Source organism: Nannospalax galili, unplaced genomic scaffold, assembly GCF_000622305.1.
Source record: "Nannospalax galili isolate Female #2095 unplaced genomic scaffold, S.galili_v1.0 scaffold592, whole genome shotgun sequence".
Classification (NCBI taxonomy): domain Eukaryota; kingdom Metazoa; phylum Chordata; class Mammalia; order Rodentia; family Spalacidae; genus Nannospalax; species Nannospalax galili.
In genome coordinates, this window is record NW_008331650.1 from 210,001 (window position 1) to 228,774 (window position 18,774).

At 42.7% G+C, this 18,774-nt stretch overlaps 1 protein-coding gene across 1 annotated transcript in view; it reads left to right on the forward strand.

The window, feature by feature from the left end:
• Rab3gap2 (RAB3 GTPase activating non-catalytic protein subunit 2) overlaps positions 1 to 18,774 on the forward strand; it is a gene marked incomplete in the record, with an annotated part of 108,819 nt that overhangs the window by 87,416 nt on the left and 2,629 nt on the right. Inside the window, 11 exon segments of the mRNA XM_008826787.3 lie at positions 1,718 to 1,888; positions 1,980 to 2,086; positions 4,077 to 4,143; positions 5,566 to 5,636; positions 10,701 to 10,736; positions 12,772 to 12,846; positions 13,309 to 13,527; positions 15,492 to 15,581; positions 16,558 to 16,776; positions 17,701 to 17,859; positions 18,512 to 18,761. Of these exon segments, the coding sequence (XP_008825009.1) occupies positions 1,718 to 1,888; positions 1,980 to 2,086; positions 4,077 to 4,143; positions 5,566 to 5,636; positions 10,701 to 10,736; positions 12,772 to 12,846; positions 13,309 to 13,527; positions 15,492 to 15,581; positions 16,558 to 16,776; positions 17,701 to 17,859; positions 18,512 to 18,661 (1,364 nt within the window).

Below are 18,774 nucleotides of genomic sequence, written 5' to 3' on the forward strand. Positions count from 1 at the left end.
AGCTAAGGCTAGGTTTGAGCTCACACTCCTTCTGCCTCAGCCTCCCAAGTTCTGGGAATACAGGCATGCACCATCATTGAGCTTCGCATCAATATTTTTACATTGTGAGGGTTTCTCAGTGGATGTTTGGCCTTCGTAGGTTTTCATTAAATGAAGTATCTGTGAGACTCCCATCTTTGTACTGAGTCTGTTCTCCCTCTTCCCACTTCATCCACCCATGAATACTTAAATCTTGCTCATCTCTCAAAGTTCAGCTGAGGGTCTGCCCTCCGAGAGCCTTTCATGAGCAGCTTTCCGACAGCTTTCTCCTCTTCTCCACAGAGCTGGCTACATGCCTCCCTCTTTTCCTTCCTTTTCTGCTTTTTAATTTTCTTAAATGTGTTTTCAATTTAATTGCTACATGGTAATCATACATATTTATGAAACATTGTGATTATTAATGCATACATGGATCAGATCCATTAAGCATTTATCATTGCTTTGTGTTGGGAGCATTCAAAATGCTCTCTGCTAGCTATTTTTTTTAACATAACATTATTTCTTTTTTAAAAAAATATTTTACTTTTATGTGTGTGAGTGTATTGCCTGCATGTGTGTAAGTATACCCATGCAGAGCCCTTGGAGGCCAAAAGAGGCATTGGATCCCCTGGAACTGTAGTGGTTAGCTACATGTGGGTACTGGGGTTCAAACCAGGGTCCTCTGCAAGAGTAGCTAGTGTTCTTAACTGCTGAGCCCTGTTTTTGTCTTTTTGAGACAGGGTCTTCCTGTATCCCTAGCTGGCCTGGAACTCGCTATGAAGACCAGGCTGGCTTCCATCTCACAGAGTTCCTTCTGCCTCTGCCTCCTGAGTGCTGGGACTAAAGGGGCGCATACCCACACCTGCCTCTGCTAGCTATTTTGAAGAATGCAATTAGTTGTCAAGGTAGTTTGCCTAGTGTGAGGTAAAATAATAAAAGCCATTTGTCCAACTGTACCCTTGTAAATGCCTCTGTCCTCTGTCCACCGATCCCATGCCTTAGCTCAGAGTGCTTCCACTCTCTGCTTCTCTGTGAGCATCTGCTTAGTTTCCACACGTGAGTGAGGACATGTCCAACCTAGCTTCGAGTGCAGAGAGAGCTTGTCCCAAGGCATTAGACAGAGTGACACCTGACACCCTCCCCAGCCTCTGCATTTGTACACATCCTGAGCCAGGGATGTGGCTCAGCTGATAGAATGATTGTGTAGCATGCACAGAGCCCTGGGTTCAGTCCTGAGCAGCATGTAAACCAGGTGTGGAGTGCAGCACTATGGAGTTGGGGGTAGGAGGATCAGAAGTTCAGGATCATCCTCAGCTACATAATTTGAGGCCAGCCTGGGCCACATAATTACATAAAACCCTTTCTCAAAAAAAGAAAATAAAAAACAGTAGTAATTCTTTCATCTGTGTGTGGTATAGTATATTCTGATTTGTGGTCCTGGGAAGCAGCACATAGCTGTCTTTACATATGTATGCTTTAAGTTTTCTGGAGCAGAAGCATACCCTGACCTAGCAGCTTTCTTACTTGCCCTCACAGAGAGTAACATAGCTGCACATCCCATGGCTTGTTGCGCCACCTTCACTGGAGGCTCAGAAGTGAGTGTGGTGTGGAGATCTTTCAGATGTCCACCGTGTGCGGTGTGCTCCCCTTCAGTGCAGTGCTGCCATGTTTACCAACCTGCATTTTCTTTCTTGTCCAGGTGGCATTGCAGACAGCATAGCCAAGTGGATATTTAAACAGGACCTCAGCCCTGACCTGTTGAAACCAGCTAATAAACAAGATATAGAAAACCCAGATGAACCCGAAGAAGGTATTGCCAGAAGTTTCCTTGAGGTGTCAGAGGTGGCCAGAGACCTAGGTGCCATACCAGGTACACCACGTGATGAGAGTTATGAAACCAGGGTGGCATAGTGTGGCTATTTTAGGGAAAGAATAACATTGCCCTGTCTTCTGCCTTCCAGACTTGCTGTGTTTAGCCTATGAGCAGTTCCCTTGTAGCCTGGAGCTGGACGTGCTGCACGCACATTGCTGCTGGGAGTATGTTGTTCAGTGGAATAAAGATCCAGAGGTGAGAATCTCGTTGCCTCCTCCTCCTAATTGTTCTGCACTTCTCTTGTGCCCGAGTCAGGACCGTCCTGGAACTTAGAGTCAACATTAGATTCTTCCCCGCTTTCTGTGCCTGTACTAGTGACTGCCGGGTGCCTTTCATACATCTCCTTTTTTTCTTTTCATGGCATTACTGAGGACTGAACCTACAGCCTCATGGATGTTCAGCAAGCACTCTACCACTGAACTGTGTCTCCAGCCCTTTTTGAACTTCTTTGAAAGGGTTCAAACCTTGCCAAGTTGCCTATATTGTCCTTGAACTTGTGACCCTCCTGCCGTCGCCTCATGAGCATCTAGCAATGCAAGTGTTCACCACAGTGGCCGGCCTGTGTTCTTAAATGTCACTTTCCTGAACGTGTCTATAATTAATTTATTCAGATTTCAGAACTAATGTCCTCATTCTAGTTCTAACATTGTGTATTTCATCAACTAGGAAGATGTTGCCGTCCAAGTAGGGAGTGACTGCGACTGGTATTCTGGCTGTGGGGATTCCCCTGTCTTGACACCAATTTTTGGTTAAGGTTTAATTTCACAAAGACAAGTCTGTTATATAAATCACTTTGTTAGTATATTCCTTTAATATATAATATAATTACATATTAAAGAACTTTCTTGAGGGGGAAGGAAGGTTATCTAAGTACTGGTGTCAATTAGTTCATCTGTGAAATTCTTCACTAGAGTGCTGCGTGGTACAAAGACCTCAAAGAAAGAGTGTGGACTCACCAGAACTTTGAGGGAGGCCTAAGGGGAGGAATGGTGGCAGAGAGTGCCTGCCAGATGCTGTCCTTGTTTGTTTGGTTTTCCTTTAAATATTCATCTACTAACCCCATCATACCCTTTTCCCGGCTTCACCATTTCACATATACAGCTTTAACTTCAAACTGAATTACCTTTGGATAATTTCCAGTACTGGCATGTGTGTGGGCAGTAGTGATGTGTTTAATGTATATACAATTTTCAAAAGTTTTTCACAAGATCTGGGTACTTTTCTGAGTATTACATGCTCTCATTTGAATTGGAATGTGCAGACTACTGCGATTACACCGAGATAACGTTAGGCACTCCCTCTCCTATTTCAGGTTTCCTCCTTGCCCTGTGTTTTGCTCCTTCACATAAACTATTGACATACTCTGGTAGCTTGCTTTCCATGTTTATTGTCTAGCTTCTTCACTAGAATGTAAGCTCAGTGAAGAGGATCTGGGTCCACCTTTGTTCAGTATAGTATGCTTGTGCCTTAAACAAGCCTTGGTTCATAGTAGATGCTCAAATTTTGTATAATAAATGAATGGTATTTGCAAAAGTAATTATTTTCAGGTCTATGAAATTCAGGTATTGATTAGAAAGAGCATCTGTGGGGCTGGAGAGATGGCTCAGCAGTTAAGAGCACTGACTGCTTTTACAGAGGACCTGCGTTCGATTCCCAGCACCCACATGGTGGCTACAAGCTGTCCTTAACTCCAGATCCAGGGGAATCCAACGCCCTCTTCTGACCTCCGTGGCATTGCACCACATGAGTGCACTCACATATATTCAGGCAATACACTCATACACGTAAAATAATAAAAATAATACATTAAAAAAAAAAGAGCATTTGTGTGACACACAAACCACAGTGGGCCTGAATCAGCACGTCAGCACGATCTGGGTGCTTCTAGGAATAGCTTTATGCAAGACTTTGTTACAAAATCTTCTTTGGGAGCTGGAGAGGTGGCTAAGTGGTTAAGAGTACTTGCTCGCTGTTCCGGAAGACTGGTGTCTAATACTCAGGTCAGACAGCTCACAGCCACCCTAACTCCAATTCGAAGGGATGTGACATCGCCTTCTGGCTCCCACAGGTACCCTCACACATGGGGCAGTCAGTCACATGACACATACACATAAATAAAAATAAACCTTTTTTAAAAAGAAATCTTCATTGATATTAAATGACCTTTCTCTCTTTTCTGTCTTAGGAAGCACGTTTTTTGGTTAGGTCCATAGAACACTTGAAGCACATTCTTAATGCACATGTTCAGAATGGTGAGTAATGGACATTAAACCCTCATGGACTCATGGGATCCGCCTGCTTTACTAGGATAGGAATCTTCAAGTTCACATCCTCCCACCAACATGTTAGTTTGTATCACTAATTGCAAGGTGCTGCCATTGATAACTATTTGCCTACTAGGGGCACAGAGCTATGACTACTAAATGTCATCTGTCCCTTAAGGTGAAATGTTCCATTTATGCTGCCTGATTACCAACTGCTTTGCGCTTTAATTTTATTGCCACAGCTTAGTGACTGTATAAGTAAAAGCCCAGGTTTTTGTTGTTGTTGTTGAGGTTTTGTGTGTGTGTGTGTGTGTTGTTTGTTTGAGATTTTTGGAGGGGGTCTTTTGGACAAGATCTCCCTGTAGCCCTAGCTGGCCTGGAACTTACTATGTAGACTGGGCTGGCCTCGATCTCACAGAGATCCACCTGCCGCTGCCTCCCAGGTGCTGGGACTAAAGGTATGCGACACCACACTTGGCTTTTTTTATAATTTCCATTTCGTTTTGTTTTTTGCATTTTTTATATTTTTAAAGTATTCTCTCTCTCTCTCTTTTTTTTTTTGAGATAAGGTCTCATGCAGCCCAGGGTGGTCTCAAATTCATTGTCACTATATAGCCCAGGGTGGCCTTGAACTCCTGATCTTCCTGCCTTATTCTACCAAAGGCTGGGATTACAGGTATGAACTATCACATCTGCTTGCCTTAAAAGTATTTTTAATATTTTAATACTTAAAATAAGAATTAACCTGTTCTCAACAGTTTTTGTTTTTGTTTTAATGTATATGAGTGTTGCCTGCATGTACGTAAGTGTACCCGTGTCATGCAGTGCCCATGGAGGTCAGAAGAGGGGAGGGGATTTCCTAGAACTGAAGTTACAGACAATTGTTAGCCACTATGTGGGTGCTAGGAATCGAATCTGGGTCCTCTATAAGAACAGCCAATACTCTTATCCACTGAGCCATCTTTCTAGCCCCATCCATGTGTTTTGTTATTAATTTCTTAGAAGTGTTGGCCAGTGAGTAGACACACAATTAGCTTTAACTGATACTGTCAGGCACTTTTTGAGAGAAAAAAGTATAGAGCTTTGCTTAGCAAATATGAGGCCCTGGGTTCCAGCCCCAACAGGAGAACAAACATTGTAAGCCTTTCTTGTGGTTGTGTAATGTTACTATGATTTTGCTTTTTTCTTCCTACTTATGACATGACTCTTAGACTTATTGACCATTTTGATATACTCTTCTGCTACCTAGTTCTAAAAGTAAAGTTCATTAACATTATAAACACTGCATAAGCTACAGAGATAACAGCTAAATGTAGAGCCTGTATAGTCTGAAAACCTGAGAGTTGCACATCTGATGAAAGTGGCAGGCTGCATGCATTCTGTTCACTAATGTATCTACTTGCTGCATAGGCATTGCACTGATGATGTGGAATACCTTCTTGGTTAAAAGGTTTTCTGCTGCTACATACTTGATGGATAAGGTAAGGGGGGGTTTTGTTCGATTTTGGGGTGGGTTTGTTTCTTTTTGTTTTTTGGGTTTTTTTTTTTTTTTTTTTTTTTTTTTTTTTTTTTTACTGTAGCCCTCACCTAGCCTAGAACTCACTATGTAGACCAGGCTGGCCTTGAACTCAACAGAGATCCACCTGCCTCTGTCTCCCGAGTGCTGGGATTAAAAGCATACGCCACCACGCCTGGCTAACATAAGGCTATTTTAATTTTCATGAACTGACTTTTGTATTTGGTTCCATTAATTTATTGATATTAGAAAGATTATCCACTCTGGGCCTTGGTAGACTGGTGTGTAATGCTGCATTTTACTCTGCTCAGTTAAATGTAAGTCCCAGTGCTAGCATTTTAATACATGAAGAAGAACCCTAAGTCCTTGCAGAGACTTGGTTGTGAACAATAGAAGCCTTTTGTGTAAAGGCAAAGGACAGCTGGCTGACTCAAGGAAAGAGTCAGTTACCTTGTGTTTAAATTAAAATACACGGATAATATACGCTTACCAGTCTTAGTGTCTAGACCCGAGGTGCAGTCTAATGGAGCGGAATGCAGTTCTTGGCTTTTATGCATGAACACCATCTGTAATGCATGCCTGTCATCCCCAGATCCTATTTTTGTAAACTTGTGCACAGTCTTAAGATTTTTTAAGTTTTGGGTTTTATTTTTGTTTTGTTTTGGGGTCTTTTTGTTTGTTTGTTTGTTTGTTGTTTTTTGGTCTTTTTGAGACGGTCTCTCTGTATCCCCAGCTGTCCTGGAACTGAGTATGTAGACCAGGGTGGCCTTGAACTCACAGAGATCCACCTGCCTCTGCCTCCCAAGTGCTGGGCTTAAAGGTGTGTGCCATCACACCCAGCCCTAAGTTTTGTTTTTTGAACTCTCAGCAATCCTCCTGCCTCAGTCTCCAAGTGCTTGTTACAGGTGTGACCATTACACTTGACTTCAAAATCTTAAAATTTTTATAATCTGTCCTCCAGTAATTGTAGTTGTTTCTACATCTAATCCAGCAAACTGAGGATAATTCATTCTCTATCAGTAATTTAAATAATTCCACACAGCTTTCGAAACTCCCTTCTCACTTTGATTTCATCAGTTTTTTAATTAAATCACATAATTACAATGACGTGTACAGCTAGCTCAAATAAATTGGAATGAAGATAACACATAAGCATAAAATTGAAAGGTATGACTAGGATCTTGTAGCCTGGTAGAGAGTTGATGACTAGCTCCAAGTCTAGTGATCAAGGGAGCTAGTATGCATTACAGGCCGGTCAGGGGAGCAGGTGGCTATCAGAAAAATCACCAGTATAATGACAGCCTCTGCTTTTAAATTAACAACCCTATGTACATCAGGAATAGTACTGCACTGCAGACCCCTTTAAAATATTTATTATTTTTATTTTATGTGTATTCGTGTACTGCCTCGATGTGTGTAAGTACACCTATGTCATGCAATGCCCAAAGACACCAGAAGAGGGCGTTAGATCACCTGGAACTGGAGTTATGGAAGTTTTTTTAGCCACCGTGTGGGTGCTGGAATTCAAACCCTGGTCTTCTGCAAGAACAGCCAGTGTTCTTAATTGCTGAGCCATCTCTCCAGCTCAGACCCCTTTATCAGCCATTGCTCTCCTTAAAAATGCTTTATTTGAGATCATTGAAGTGTAACTATTCTTGGACTGGGGTATAGCTACTGAACATTAGCATTTAGCATTTGCAAGGCCTTAGGTTCAAATATCCCTAGCACACACATGCAAAAAAAGTGTAACTCTCCTTTCCTCTGTGCTGATTTTCCTTCCTTCTTAACTTCTTTCTTATAACTTGCCTTTATGGTGTTGTTTTTATTTTGTTTTGTTTTTTTCTTTCTTTTTTCCCTTTGAAAGCAAAGTTGTGGTTTATTAAGAAAAACATGTCAGTCAGTTCTAGGGAAGAGAGTACCTGCCAGTGTTACTGTCTTCTGCGTCACTTCTGATCACTTCTCTTTTGAGATAATCGGTGTCTGTTACAGTTTACCACATTGAGTCTCACATCCAAGTCCTTTAGTCCTCACAGCTGGAGTTTTTATTTATTCATTGAAAATTTCAACATTTACACAGTGTATTTTTATCATATCCATCCATCGTTACTTCCCTCCAACTCCCCTGAGAGCCCCCTCCCCTCTTTCCCTCCCAACTTCATGTCCTCCCCTTTTTCTTTGTTTTGTGATTAATAACCCTGAGTCTAGTTGGTGCTTCCTGTATGCTCATGGATGTGGCCATCCACTGGCTGAAAGTCTACCAACAGCCACATCCCCAAAGGAGAGTGCCTCTTCCTCCCTCAGCAGCTGTCTGTCAATAGCTCTTCCACCAAGGGTGGTGCCCTAGGGGCCCCTCCCCAATTTGTGCTTGAATTTTGATGGACTTGATCTGTTTGTGGCTTGGGCAAGTAACCACAATTAATGTAGTCGATGTGAACAATAGCCAGGTCATACCCAGAAGTCAGCATTTCACAGCATTTCTCCTTATCTGCCAACTCTTACATTCTTTTCACTCACCCTTGTGCGAGAGTCGAGAGAGATGGATGATTCGTCCACAGCTGAGCACTCGCAGTTACATGACCTTGGCGGTTTGACCAGTTATGAGCCTCTGCATTAACCACTACCCACTGGAAGTAGATGCCTCTCTGATCAGAGTTGAGAGCAACACAAATCTATAGGTATAAACATATATATAGAAGGCAGTTTGATAACATGACCATAAATAAATATAAATATCTAGAAGGCAGTTTGACAGTATGACCAAACAACAGTAGATTCCCTCCTAAGGCCCAGTCATGGCTTTTGACCAGGTTTATAGTACCAGACATGAAATCCTTCCTGTGGAGCAGGCCTCAAATCCAATTAGAAAGCAGCTGTTTACCCCCATTACCATCATCCCACTATTGCACCCATGTGGCACTATTTTACCAGTGGGTACTTCTTGCTAGGTAGGTCAGTACTGTAACATATAGGTCTCACCTATACTCAGTGAAACCTTTAATGCCTTTTCTCTCCCAGCAGCCTGACTTACAGGTGCTGCCATTGTAAGCAAGGCAGCAGGGAGAGAATTTACTGGTCATTCAAGATTGATTTCTTTGTCCCAAAGCTTGAAGTTTATTATTGTTCATTGAATTTATCCCTCATGTGCCAAAGACTGTGCTAAGTGCTCTGGTTGCATTGAAGAAAATCACAGTCCTGACCCTCAAAGTGCTCACTTTGTAGAAGACAAGTAAACAGCAGAAGGGCATTTGGGAGCTCTAAAGGGGAAGTAGATTGAAAGACGCGGCGAAGCTTCTGGCTTAAATTTTGGTAGGTGTATACCTATGATTTAGTATAAAGTGGGTAAGAATTTTTTAAAAAAGTCCTGTGGGTAGGAAACAGCTTTTGGGGTTCAGGGTCTTGGAAGTAAGCACCTTTCTGTGGCCGGGCATGGCTATAGAAAGAAAAGAACCTGAGCGTGGAGAGTTTAGTTGCAGGCAGTGGATGCTGGATTTTCTACTGTATGATCTGCTTGGCATGGATGGTAAGGCCTCAGTCAGTGGAAGCTGTTACTCCATACTGAAGACTTTGGGGCAGTTTTAAGTAGAGAAATTATATGCTCAGATTTGCAATTTTAACATGATTCTTGGAACTGGAGAAATGTCTTGGCGTTGAAGAGCACTGGCTGCTCTTGCAAAGGACTTAAGTTCAGCTCCCAGCACCTACATAACAGCTAACAATTGTCCTTAACTCCAGTTCCAGGGAACTCCTAACACCTCTTTGGGCATTTCATGCACATGGTGTACTTACATACATGTGGGCAAAAGACTCATACACATAATTTTTTTTTTAACTTTTAAAAAAACATTATTGAAGCTGGGTGTGGTGGCACACGCCTTTAATCCCAGCACTCAGGAGGCAGAGGCAGGCCAATCTCTGTGAGTTCAAGGCCACACTGGTCTATATAGTGAGTTCCATCCAGGACAGCTGGGGCTACAGAGAGACCCTGTCTCAAAAAAGACCCCCCCCAAAAAAAAAAAACAAAAACATTGAGAATTTCATACACACATATAAAGTGTTTTGATCAAATCCACGCCCACTCCCTCCCCTCTAACACCTCCCACACTTTTTTTTTTAATCCAGTGTAAAAATAAAAAAATTTAAAGGTGATTCTGGCAGCTTTGTGGAATCCAGAGTTGGGCTGGACTCAGCTTGGTTGTCCAAAGTCTGCTGCAGTGATCTCAGGCAATGAGGTGAATCTTTTGTGCTAGAGGCCTTTCTCCACTGTCTCTGAATTACCAAGTAATATTCCTGAAGGTGGAACTGCTAACGCCATTCACCCTGTGGACATGCGCAGTCACCTCAGTCAGTGCTCATCAAATCAAGGAAGTCTTCTTTGCTCAGAATATAATTCTTATCTTTTAGTGTTTCCTTCTTTCTAACCATTTAAAAGTACTGTATACCTTTACCAAGAAGCAAAAATTTTAGGTACTCTTTATTGATAGCCATAAGGATGGCTCTGGATTTTTTGGCGACACGATCACGGCCGTACAAACTGAGAGCCGAGTTTAGAAAGGTTTTGTTAGGGACTGTCTTCCCCCGTCCTTGCCTTTCTTCTCTGTCTTGGCGTCTTTCTGTCTGCCCTCCCCTTTCTTTCTGGCAGCGTCTCACTGGCTGACTTTGGGTTTTCAAACTCAGAATCCTCCTGCCTCAAGTCTCAGGGGCTGAGATTTCAGTTGTGTGCCATGCTGCCACGCCTGGTGAGAGCTTTCCTATCAGCTCAAAGATAGTTTATTAGGAGAAATGGGAAGATTTGTTTGTTGAAAAGGATTATCTATCAACTCTGTGTGATTATTTTTACAGTGCTTTTTTTTTTTAAGTTCCACCACAAAATTAATTGCACCCATTGTTGGTAACTAGCAGTTAATTGTTGACACATGTATTCACAAATCTGTTACTTCACAAATCTGTTACTTTTTATTTTCTGTACTATTCTGATGCTTTTTACTTTAAATTATTAAATGTGACAGCATTTTGTTTCCTTTTGTCCTAGGTTGGAAAATCACCAAAGGATAGGTTATGCCGAAGGGTAAGTGACTCCTAGCTAACCCTACACTTACGCAGTACCTTATTGTTGCAGTGAACTTTGTTCTCTACTGTTTTGATGATATAGCAGGAGATACCAAACACAGAAAGAGAACACTGCATTAAGGAAATAGTCATGAACCATGGCCACTTTCATTTACCTTTCTAGATTGTCAGCCAGCATGTTCTAAGTTTTCTTGCAATATGTTCAGCTGTGGACTACGGACCACAAGATAGCATGTTGCGGTTTTGCCATTTCTACTTGGTTTTTGCTCTGCTTTAGAAACTTATAAGAGACGTTCAATGTCAAGCTGAGGCAAATTCGTATGAGTACTAAATTATATATATATTTTTTTATCTACCTATATCAAATAACCAATGTACAAATACAGTACTAGTCTTAAATAAGATTCTGATCCAGGGCCTGGAGAGTTGGCTCAGCAGTTAAGAGCACTGACTGCTCTTGCAGAGGACCCAGGTTTGATTCCCAGCACCCACATGGCAGCTACAAACCGTCCTTAACTCCAGTTCCGGGGGAATCCAAAGCCCTCTTCTGACCTCCATGGCATTTCATGACATGGGTGCACTCACATATACACAGGCAGTACACTCATACACATAAAATAATAAATAGCCTGGTGTGGTGGCGCTCGCCTATTAAAGGCGTCTATTAACCCAGCACTCGGGAGGCAGAGGCAGGTGGATCTCTGTGAGTTCAAGGCCACCCTGGTCTACATGGTGAGTTCCAGGACAGCTGGGGCTACAGGGAGACCCTGTCTCAAAAAGACCAAAAAAGTAAAAATGAAAAATAAATAAATAAAAGATAAATAATAAAATATTTTTAAAAGATTCTGATCCATAGATATTGAGGCTGGTAATGGTGCTAGGCTTTTGCTCAAAACTTTATTCAAATATTATTTGAAATGTTGAGACACACAAATTTAGCTGTTACTGACCCTCATCCCCCCCGACCCCCCATAATCACCATAGCTGAAGATTTCTGATATGTTCTTTAGAATGGTTGTATGACTAAAGTATGTAAGTGTGCATGCACATGAATTACACACTTTGGGGATATGAAGAATTTGTTGGTTTTAAAAGATTGTACCCAAATGCAATGGCTGCTTGCACTAGGAGTCAGTGGAAACTATTTGTTGCCCACAGGGTGAATCTAGTATTTAGTTCTCAAATGGAAACTCTAGGTATATTTAGAGAATTCAGTTGAGTGCCTACAAGATGCCCTGAAACCACCAGACAAGGCTGTTTTCTTAGAACTTTTCTGGTTGGACATTCATACATATAATTTACCATGTTCCATGGTTAGTTGGCTAGCAAATGCCTTAGCAAGTTGAAGAGTTCTTTATAGAACACTCAATTTTATGGCCCTTTCTTTTCCTTTGGGCAGGAGAGATTAAATCCAGAGCCTTATATGTGCTGAGTGTATGCTCAACCACCCCAGAACATTAATTTTTTTAAGTTTATCGCTTTAAAATAAATAAATAAATAAAGTTGATAGTTCTGTTTTTGTTAATTTGGGGTTTTTGAGATAGGGTCTCCCTATAGCCCCAGCCAACCTGGAACTCGCTATGTATACCAGGCTGGCCTCTATCTCAAAGAGATCTGCCTGCCTTTGCCTCCTGAGTGCTGGGATTAAAGGCATGCACCATGGTGCCTGATTGCAATAGCACTTTTTAAAAGGCTGATGTTTAAGTTGTTTGACTACTGAACCAGCAGGAAGGAACTTAAATATCTAATGACTTTGGATGCTTGTCGGTCTGTTCAGTGTAGAAAGTCAGGCAAATGGATGGGCATGGTGGCACATGCCTTTAGTCCCAGCACGCAGGAGGCAGAGGTAAGCGAATCCCTGTGAGTTCAAGGCCAGCCTGGTCTACATAGTGAGTTCCAGGCCAAATATAAATAAATAAATAAATAAATAAATAAATAAATAAATAAATGGACATGCTGGGTTCTGCTGGTTTTCTAATAGGAAGTATAGCAGTTCTAATGCAGGGGCTAGTTCTATTCCTTTTTTAAAACAGGACGTGGGGATGAGTGACACAGCAATGACGTCTTTCCTCGGTTCCTGCCTGGATCTTCTTCAGATTTCAATGGAGGTAAAAGAGGTGTATTCTAGGCAGGCATGGCAGTGCGTTCCTCCATATGTGGGAGGCTGAGGTAGGAGTGTGAAGTCGAAGGCCAGTGTGGGCACGTAGTGAGACTCTGCTTCAGACACTGAGAGAGAGAGAGAGAGAGAGAGAGAGAGAGAGAGAGAGAGAGAAGAATGAGAGAGAAATGTATTCTGAGTGGCTCCTAAAATACTAAACATTCTGAAAATCATTGGGCTTAAGAAATGGCATTATAACGGGATTGTTTTTCATTTATTTGTTTGTAAGTTTTGACTTTAGCCTAAAAGGGATGTTTCTCATTCTTTTTCAAGTTATACTTTTGTGATTTCTTAATTACAAATGGGGGTACAGAATATGAGTTTGTACTTTGCTGCTGATAAACTTATTGGGGTATTAGCAATGCTGACCTCTCCAGTTCTTCACCCAGTCCTCCACTGGCAACCTCCACAGGCAGACATTAGCAGGGATGAGATGCAAGTGCCTGTCCTGGACACTGAGGATGCCTGGCTCTCTGTGGAAGGCCCCATCTCCATCGTGGAGCTGGCGCTCGAGCAGAAACCTATCCACTACCCGCTGGTGGAGCATCATTCCATCCTGTGTTCCATCCTGTATGCGGCTATGCGCTTTTCTCTGAAGAGTGTGAAGCCACTCACCCTTTTTGATAGTAAGGTGAGTTTCCCTAGAGGGTTTCAGAGCTATTTTTGAGCTGTAGATTAACAGGCACATGAATCTTCTTTCCTGTAGTGATTTGTGGGGATAATCCACTATAGGGTTCCAGGTCCTTTCTTCCCTAACACCATCCTTTGATTTATTTCAGTACTGGCATTTGTTCTGCCCTCTGTCTCTTCTGCATGTTCTCCCTGGACAGATCCATTTTCTCCCTCTTGTATATCTGTAGGCCTGACTTATCCCTAAAGCTGAATGTATGTTTCTATTGACTCCTAAGGGACTTGCACACACTAGAAACCTTGAGCCCTACTTCAACCCAGCTTATTGTAAATTCATTCTTGTTAAATTCTTACTTAACTCCATAGCCAGGCATGGCAGTGCATGCCTGTAATCCTACCAGTTGGGAGGCAGAAGCTGGAGTATTGAGTTCAAAGCCAGCCTGGGCTACTTAGCAAGTTTCCAGCCAGACTGAGCTGTCTGAGACCCTGTCTCAAGGAAAAATCCTACCTGTATGTTGCTGTCTACTACTGCATCCCTAGCTCAGGCCTCATTCTCTTCCCTTGACTAGAACAGATACCTTCCTAATCACCCTGCCTCCACTGTGCTCAAGTCCCAATGCTGGGAGAGCCATCTTCCCAAGGCTTATTGGGTCCCTGCCTCACACTTTCTAGCTTCTTTGCAGAATCAAGTCCAAACTTGTTGATGGAGCAAGGAGAGATCTGTTTGGTTTGGCTTACTAGTGAGGCCCTCTCCCCACAGGTGCCACCAAAGTGCCAATAGGAAGAGATAAAAATGCCAACTTTAGGAAGAAAATAAAAATCAGCTGGGTATGGTGGCACATGCCTTTAATCCAGTACTTGGGAGGCAGGGGCAGGCACATGTCTGTGAGGCTAGCCTGGCCTATATAGTGAGTTCCAGGCCAGCTTGGGGCTACAGGGAGACCCTGTTTGAAAAATACCCCCAAAAAAGTCAACTTTATTACTGGGTTGGTGAGTGCATCTTAGGCTTATGGGAAAGTGGGCTTGTTTTGCTTTTAAATGAGAGATGTCATTTCCCAGTCTTTTGGCTGATGTCAAGAATAGTATCAGAGACTTTAGTCAAAACAGGCTTCCCTTCAAGAACCTGTGCCTGTAGGATCAGGGGCTGTCCCTGTGGGAAGACTGCCTTCCGAAGGCAAGCAAGGGCATGGATCGTTCAGCTCTCTGTTCTGTTCATAGATTGTTATAGTTTCACCATCAGCTTTTACTGGGTGGTGCAGCGCCTCGGCCCTGGTACTATTTCTCACATGTTCCATCCTGTTGGTGAGGCTTTTGAGTTTTTCCTTTCTAGAATTATTTCAGTTTGGCTTTTCTTCAGTAATTTTCTTTATTGAATTCTATTTTCATATCTTATATATTGACTTCCTTTTTTCATTCATCTTTTTTTTTCTTTCTTCTCAGGGTCATCTGAACATAGTTCTGATTGTTCTTTTGAAATTCTGTGGCAGTTCTTCAAGAATGTTCTCATTAGGGTCCATTATTATGGGATTAATAATTTTTGCAGGAGCCATGTTGTCTTGGATTTTCATGTTTCTGTTTTTGTGCTGAGATTTGGACATCTGACGGTTGGCCAAGTGGGAGTGTGGGCCTGGCTGATGGGCTGAAGACCACTTAGTTGTCAGCACTGGGAGCTAGGGGAACTTCAGAAACGTAGACAGCACTCAGGGTAGTGGATCCTGTACCAAGTGTTGGCAGGGTGGACATGGGCTGAGCGGTGGGGCCCTTACGTACCAAAGGTGCAGGAGCTCAACGTAATAGACCATTGTTACACCTTAAATGAATAGAATTCTAAGATCAGAACCATTTCAGGGGAAAGTAAAAAACAGTGAATTATTAGTAATAAAGTGATTTAATTTTCAAAATATTTCCCTTTTTCTCCCTTAATACCCCACATTCACCAGTTCTCTTTTCTAATCTCCTCTCTAGGGAAAAAATGCATTTTTTAAAGACTTAACTTCAATTCAGTTATTACCTAGTGGGGAAATGGATCCAAATGTTATTTCTGTACGGCAACAGGTAAGTTCTAGTTACTGAATTTTGTTGTTTCTTACAGGAAAAAGCCAAGTTAAAATTTAGCTGTCTTTTAAAAGGATGACCACCCTTTCAGGGTGTTACTGAGAGCCTAGTTTCCCTTTAAAGTATGCGATCTTTTATTGCTATCAAAATGATTTTAGAGTTGGTGAGATGGCTCAGTAGGTAAAGGCACTTGCTGTCAAACCTGATGACTTGAGTTTGTTCCCTGGAACCTATATAGAAGGGTATATAGAAGAGTAGAGAGAACTGACTCCTGCAAGTTGTCCTCTGACCTCCACATGTGAAAAATCACAAAACACACACACACACACACACACAAATACACAAATGTAATTTAAACTTTTTTCTTGATGTAGACCAGGCTGACCTTGAACTCACAGAGACCCACCTGCCTCTGCCTTCAGAGTGCTGGGATTAAAGGCATGTGCCACCACGCCCAGCTTAAGCACTTTTTAAACAATTTTAATGGAAGAGTCGCTCTGATTGACAGAAAGCTGACAATTTTTTTTTCTTATTGTGTATATGATGTTGGTGTTAAACTTTTTTCTTGATGTAGACCAGGCTGACCTTGAACTCACAGAGACCCACCTGCCTCTGCCTTCAGAGTGCTGGGATTAAAGGCATGTGCCACCACGCCCAGCTTAAGCACTTTTTAAACAATTTTAATGGAAGAGTCGCTCTGATTGACAGAAAGCTGACAATTTTTTTTTCTTATTGTGTATATGATGTTGGTGGTAGGTGGGAGAAGGTTTATGTCCATGGCATACATGTGCTATCAGAGACCAACTCTATGGCTCAACTCTCAGAGCAACTCTCTCCTTCCACCTGTGTGGATTCTGGGGGTTCAGCTGGCTTGGTGTGTGTAGCACATGCTTTACCCACCGAGCTACCTCCTGCCTGTTATTTTTAAATGAAAACATACTGACAAGACATCACTGTGGCTTTCTGTGCTTTCAAGTTCTTACTGAAAGTTGTCAGTGCAGCCGTCCAAGCTCAACATTCTGTCACCAAGGACAAAGGTCCCACCGAAGAGGTAGCAACCATACCTTGGAAACACCACAACTGGCCAGTTCTGGCTGTGGATTTAGCCCAGCACCTTCAAGTGAGTGAAGATGTCATCAGAAGGCATTATGTTTGGGAGCTCTACAACTATGGGGCAGACCTCCTAGGAGAAGAGGTAAGAATGACGCCAAGATGAGGTGTTCATGGATGCCAAGGTAGAGCCTGACCGCTGGGGAGGAGCCCATGACTGCAGTAGAGCTCCATGATCTTCTTTTGTTACAAACTTTAGGCATAAAAAAATAGCATTAAAGAATATGAAAATAGCTGGATAGGGTGGTGCAGGCCTGTAATCCCAGGATTTGGGATGTGGAGGCAGGAAGGTGAGGATCTCAAGGTCCTCCTCAGTTACATAGGCCAGCCTGAGCTACATGAGACTGCCTCAAATGAAACAACAAAAAATAGAAAGCTGTAGTCAAATTCTTGCCTGGTACCCAGGCTCACACAGAGGCATAGCAATAAACCGAACAGGCAAGGTTCTTCACAGAATCAGCCATCTGCTGAGGAGCAGAAAAGTACTTGCAGTTCTGTGCTGAGTTGAAAATCAACAGGGTCATAGGAATGAGTCTTAATGGATGAGATAAAATAATGATTAACTGACTCCCCAAAGATAGGAAGCAGCCAGCCACTTGGGAAACAGAGACAAAGGAACCAACGAGTACAAAGGTCTTGAGATGGGGACTAGCTTGGCACGCGGTGTGGTCTAGTGCCAGAAAGGCCAGTGTGGCTGCCAGGTGAATAAGCAAGCCGTGAGGACGTCTCAAAGAGGGGGGGGGGGGGGGTCTATGTGTATTCCATCACGGGGCTTCAGTCCTGATGTCCTCTGACGTCATTCCCTTTCTTTCACTTTAAAAATAAGGCTTTGTCATACTGGATTAAGAATTAGGTGACAGAATAAAAATTTTGGCTGATAAGCAGAGATTCAGGTTTAAATGCTTTGCTGGATTTCTGCTTTTTAGTTATACTCATGGCCAAGCTCAAAACTGAACTAGACTGTCTTCATTGACTCCTGCAATATTTTTCTCCACATTCATGTTCTCAGGCAATTCTGCAGGTGCATGACAAAGAGGTCCTGGCCTCTCAGCTGCTGGTGTTGACAGGGCAAAGGCTGGCTCATGCACTTTTCCACACCCAGACAAAAGAGGGGATGGAGCTGCTGGCCAGACTCCCTCCCACACTCTGCACGTGGCTGAAGGCGATGGTGAGTACATTAGCAGGTCGGTGGATGGTGTCCTAGTTTGCTTTCTGTTGCTGTGACAAACACTATGACAAAAGCAATTTGGGGTAGAAAGGGTTGATTTCATCTTACAGGTCACCGTTCATCCTGGAGGGAAGCCAAGGCAGGAACTCAAAGGAGCTGAAGCAGAAACCAGAGGAATGCTTACTGGCTTGTTGAACCCACTATGTAACCAGGCTGGAGCTCACAGATCCACCTGCCTCTGCCTCCCAATTGCTGGGATCTTTGATAGGCGGCTACCACGCCGGGCCTCAGTTACCTTTCTTAAACAATTACCTTTCTTATACAACTCAAGACCACCTACTCAGAGTGGCAATGCCCAGTGGGCTGGGCCTTTCCACATCAATCAGCAATCAAGAAAATGCCCCACAGACATGCCCACAGGCCAATCTGATGGAGGAACTTCTTCATTTAAGGTTCCCTCCTGTCAGGTGTGTCAGGTTGGCAAGATCCGTCATCTCCGTGGTTTTCTTAAGAGGTAGAAAGTTAGAGACGTTTAATGTACCTCATGGCAGAGAAGCACTTTCCTGGGAGATAGCTTCCATGGTAACTCTTAAAGGTAGTCACAGCGTTTGGTGTGAGAGACTGATGGGTTATTTTTGTTTCCCTTTTGCAGAACCCCCAGGATCTTCAAAACACTGAAGTGCCAATCACAACAACAGCTAAACTAGTACATAAAGTAATTGAGCTCCTACCAGAGAAGCATGGGCAGTACAGTCTGTCCTTACACCTTATTGAAGCTGTGGAAGCCATGTCTAGTTTATGACACTTATCTACTGAGAATAGTTGAAAACTGTGTGACTACAACATGAACTACTGCATGTCATTTTACACAGTAAGAGCTGGAATTTTTTGGAGTATTTTTTTGTATAATAAATA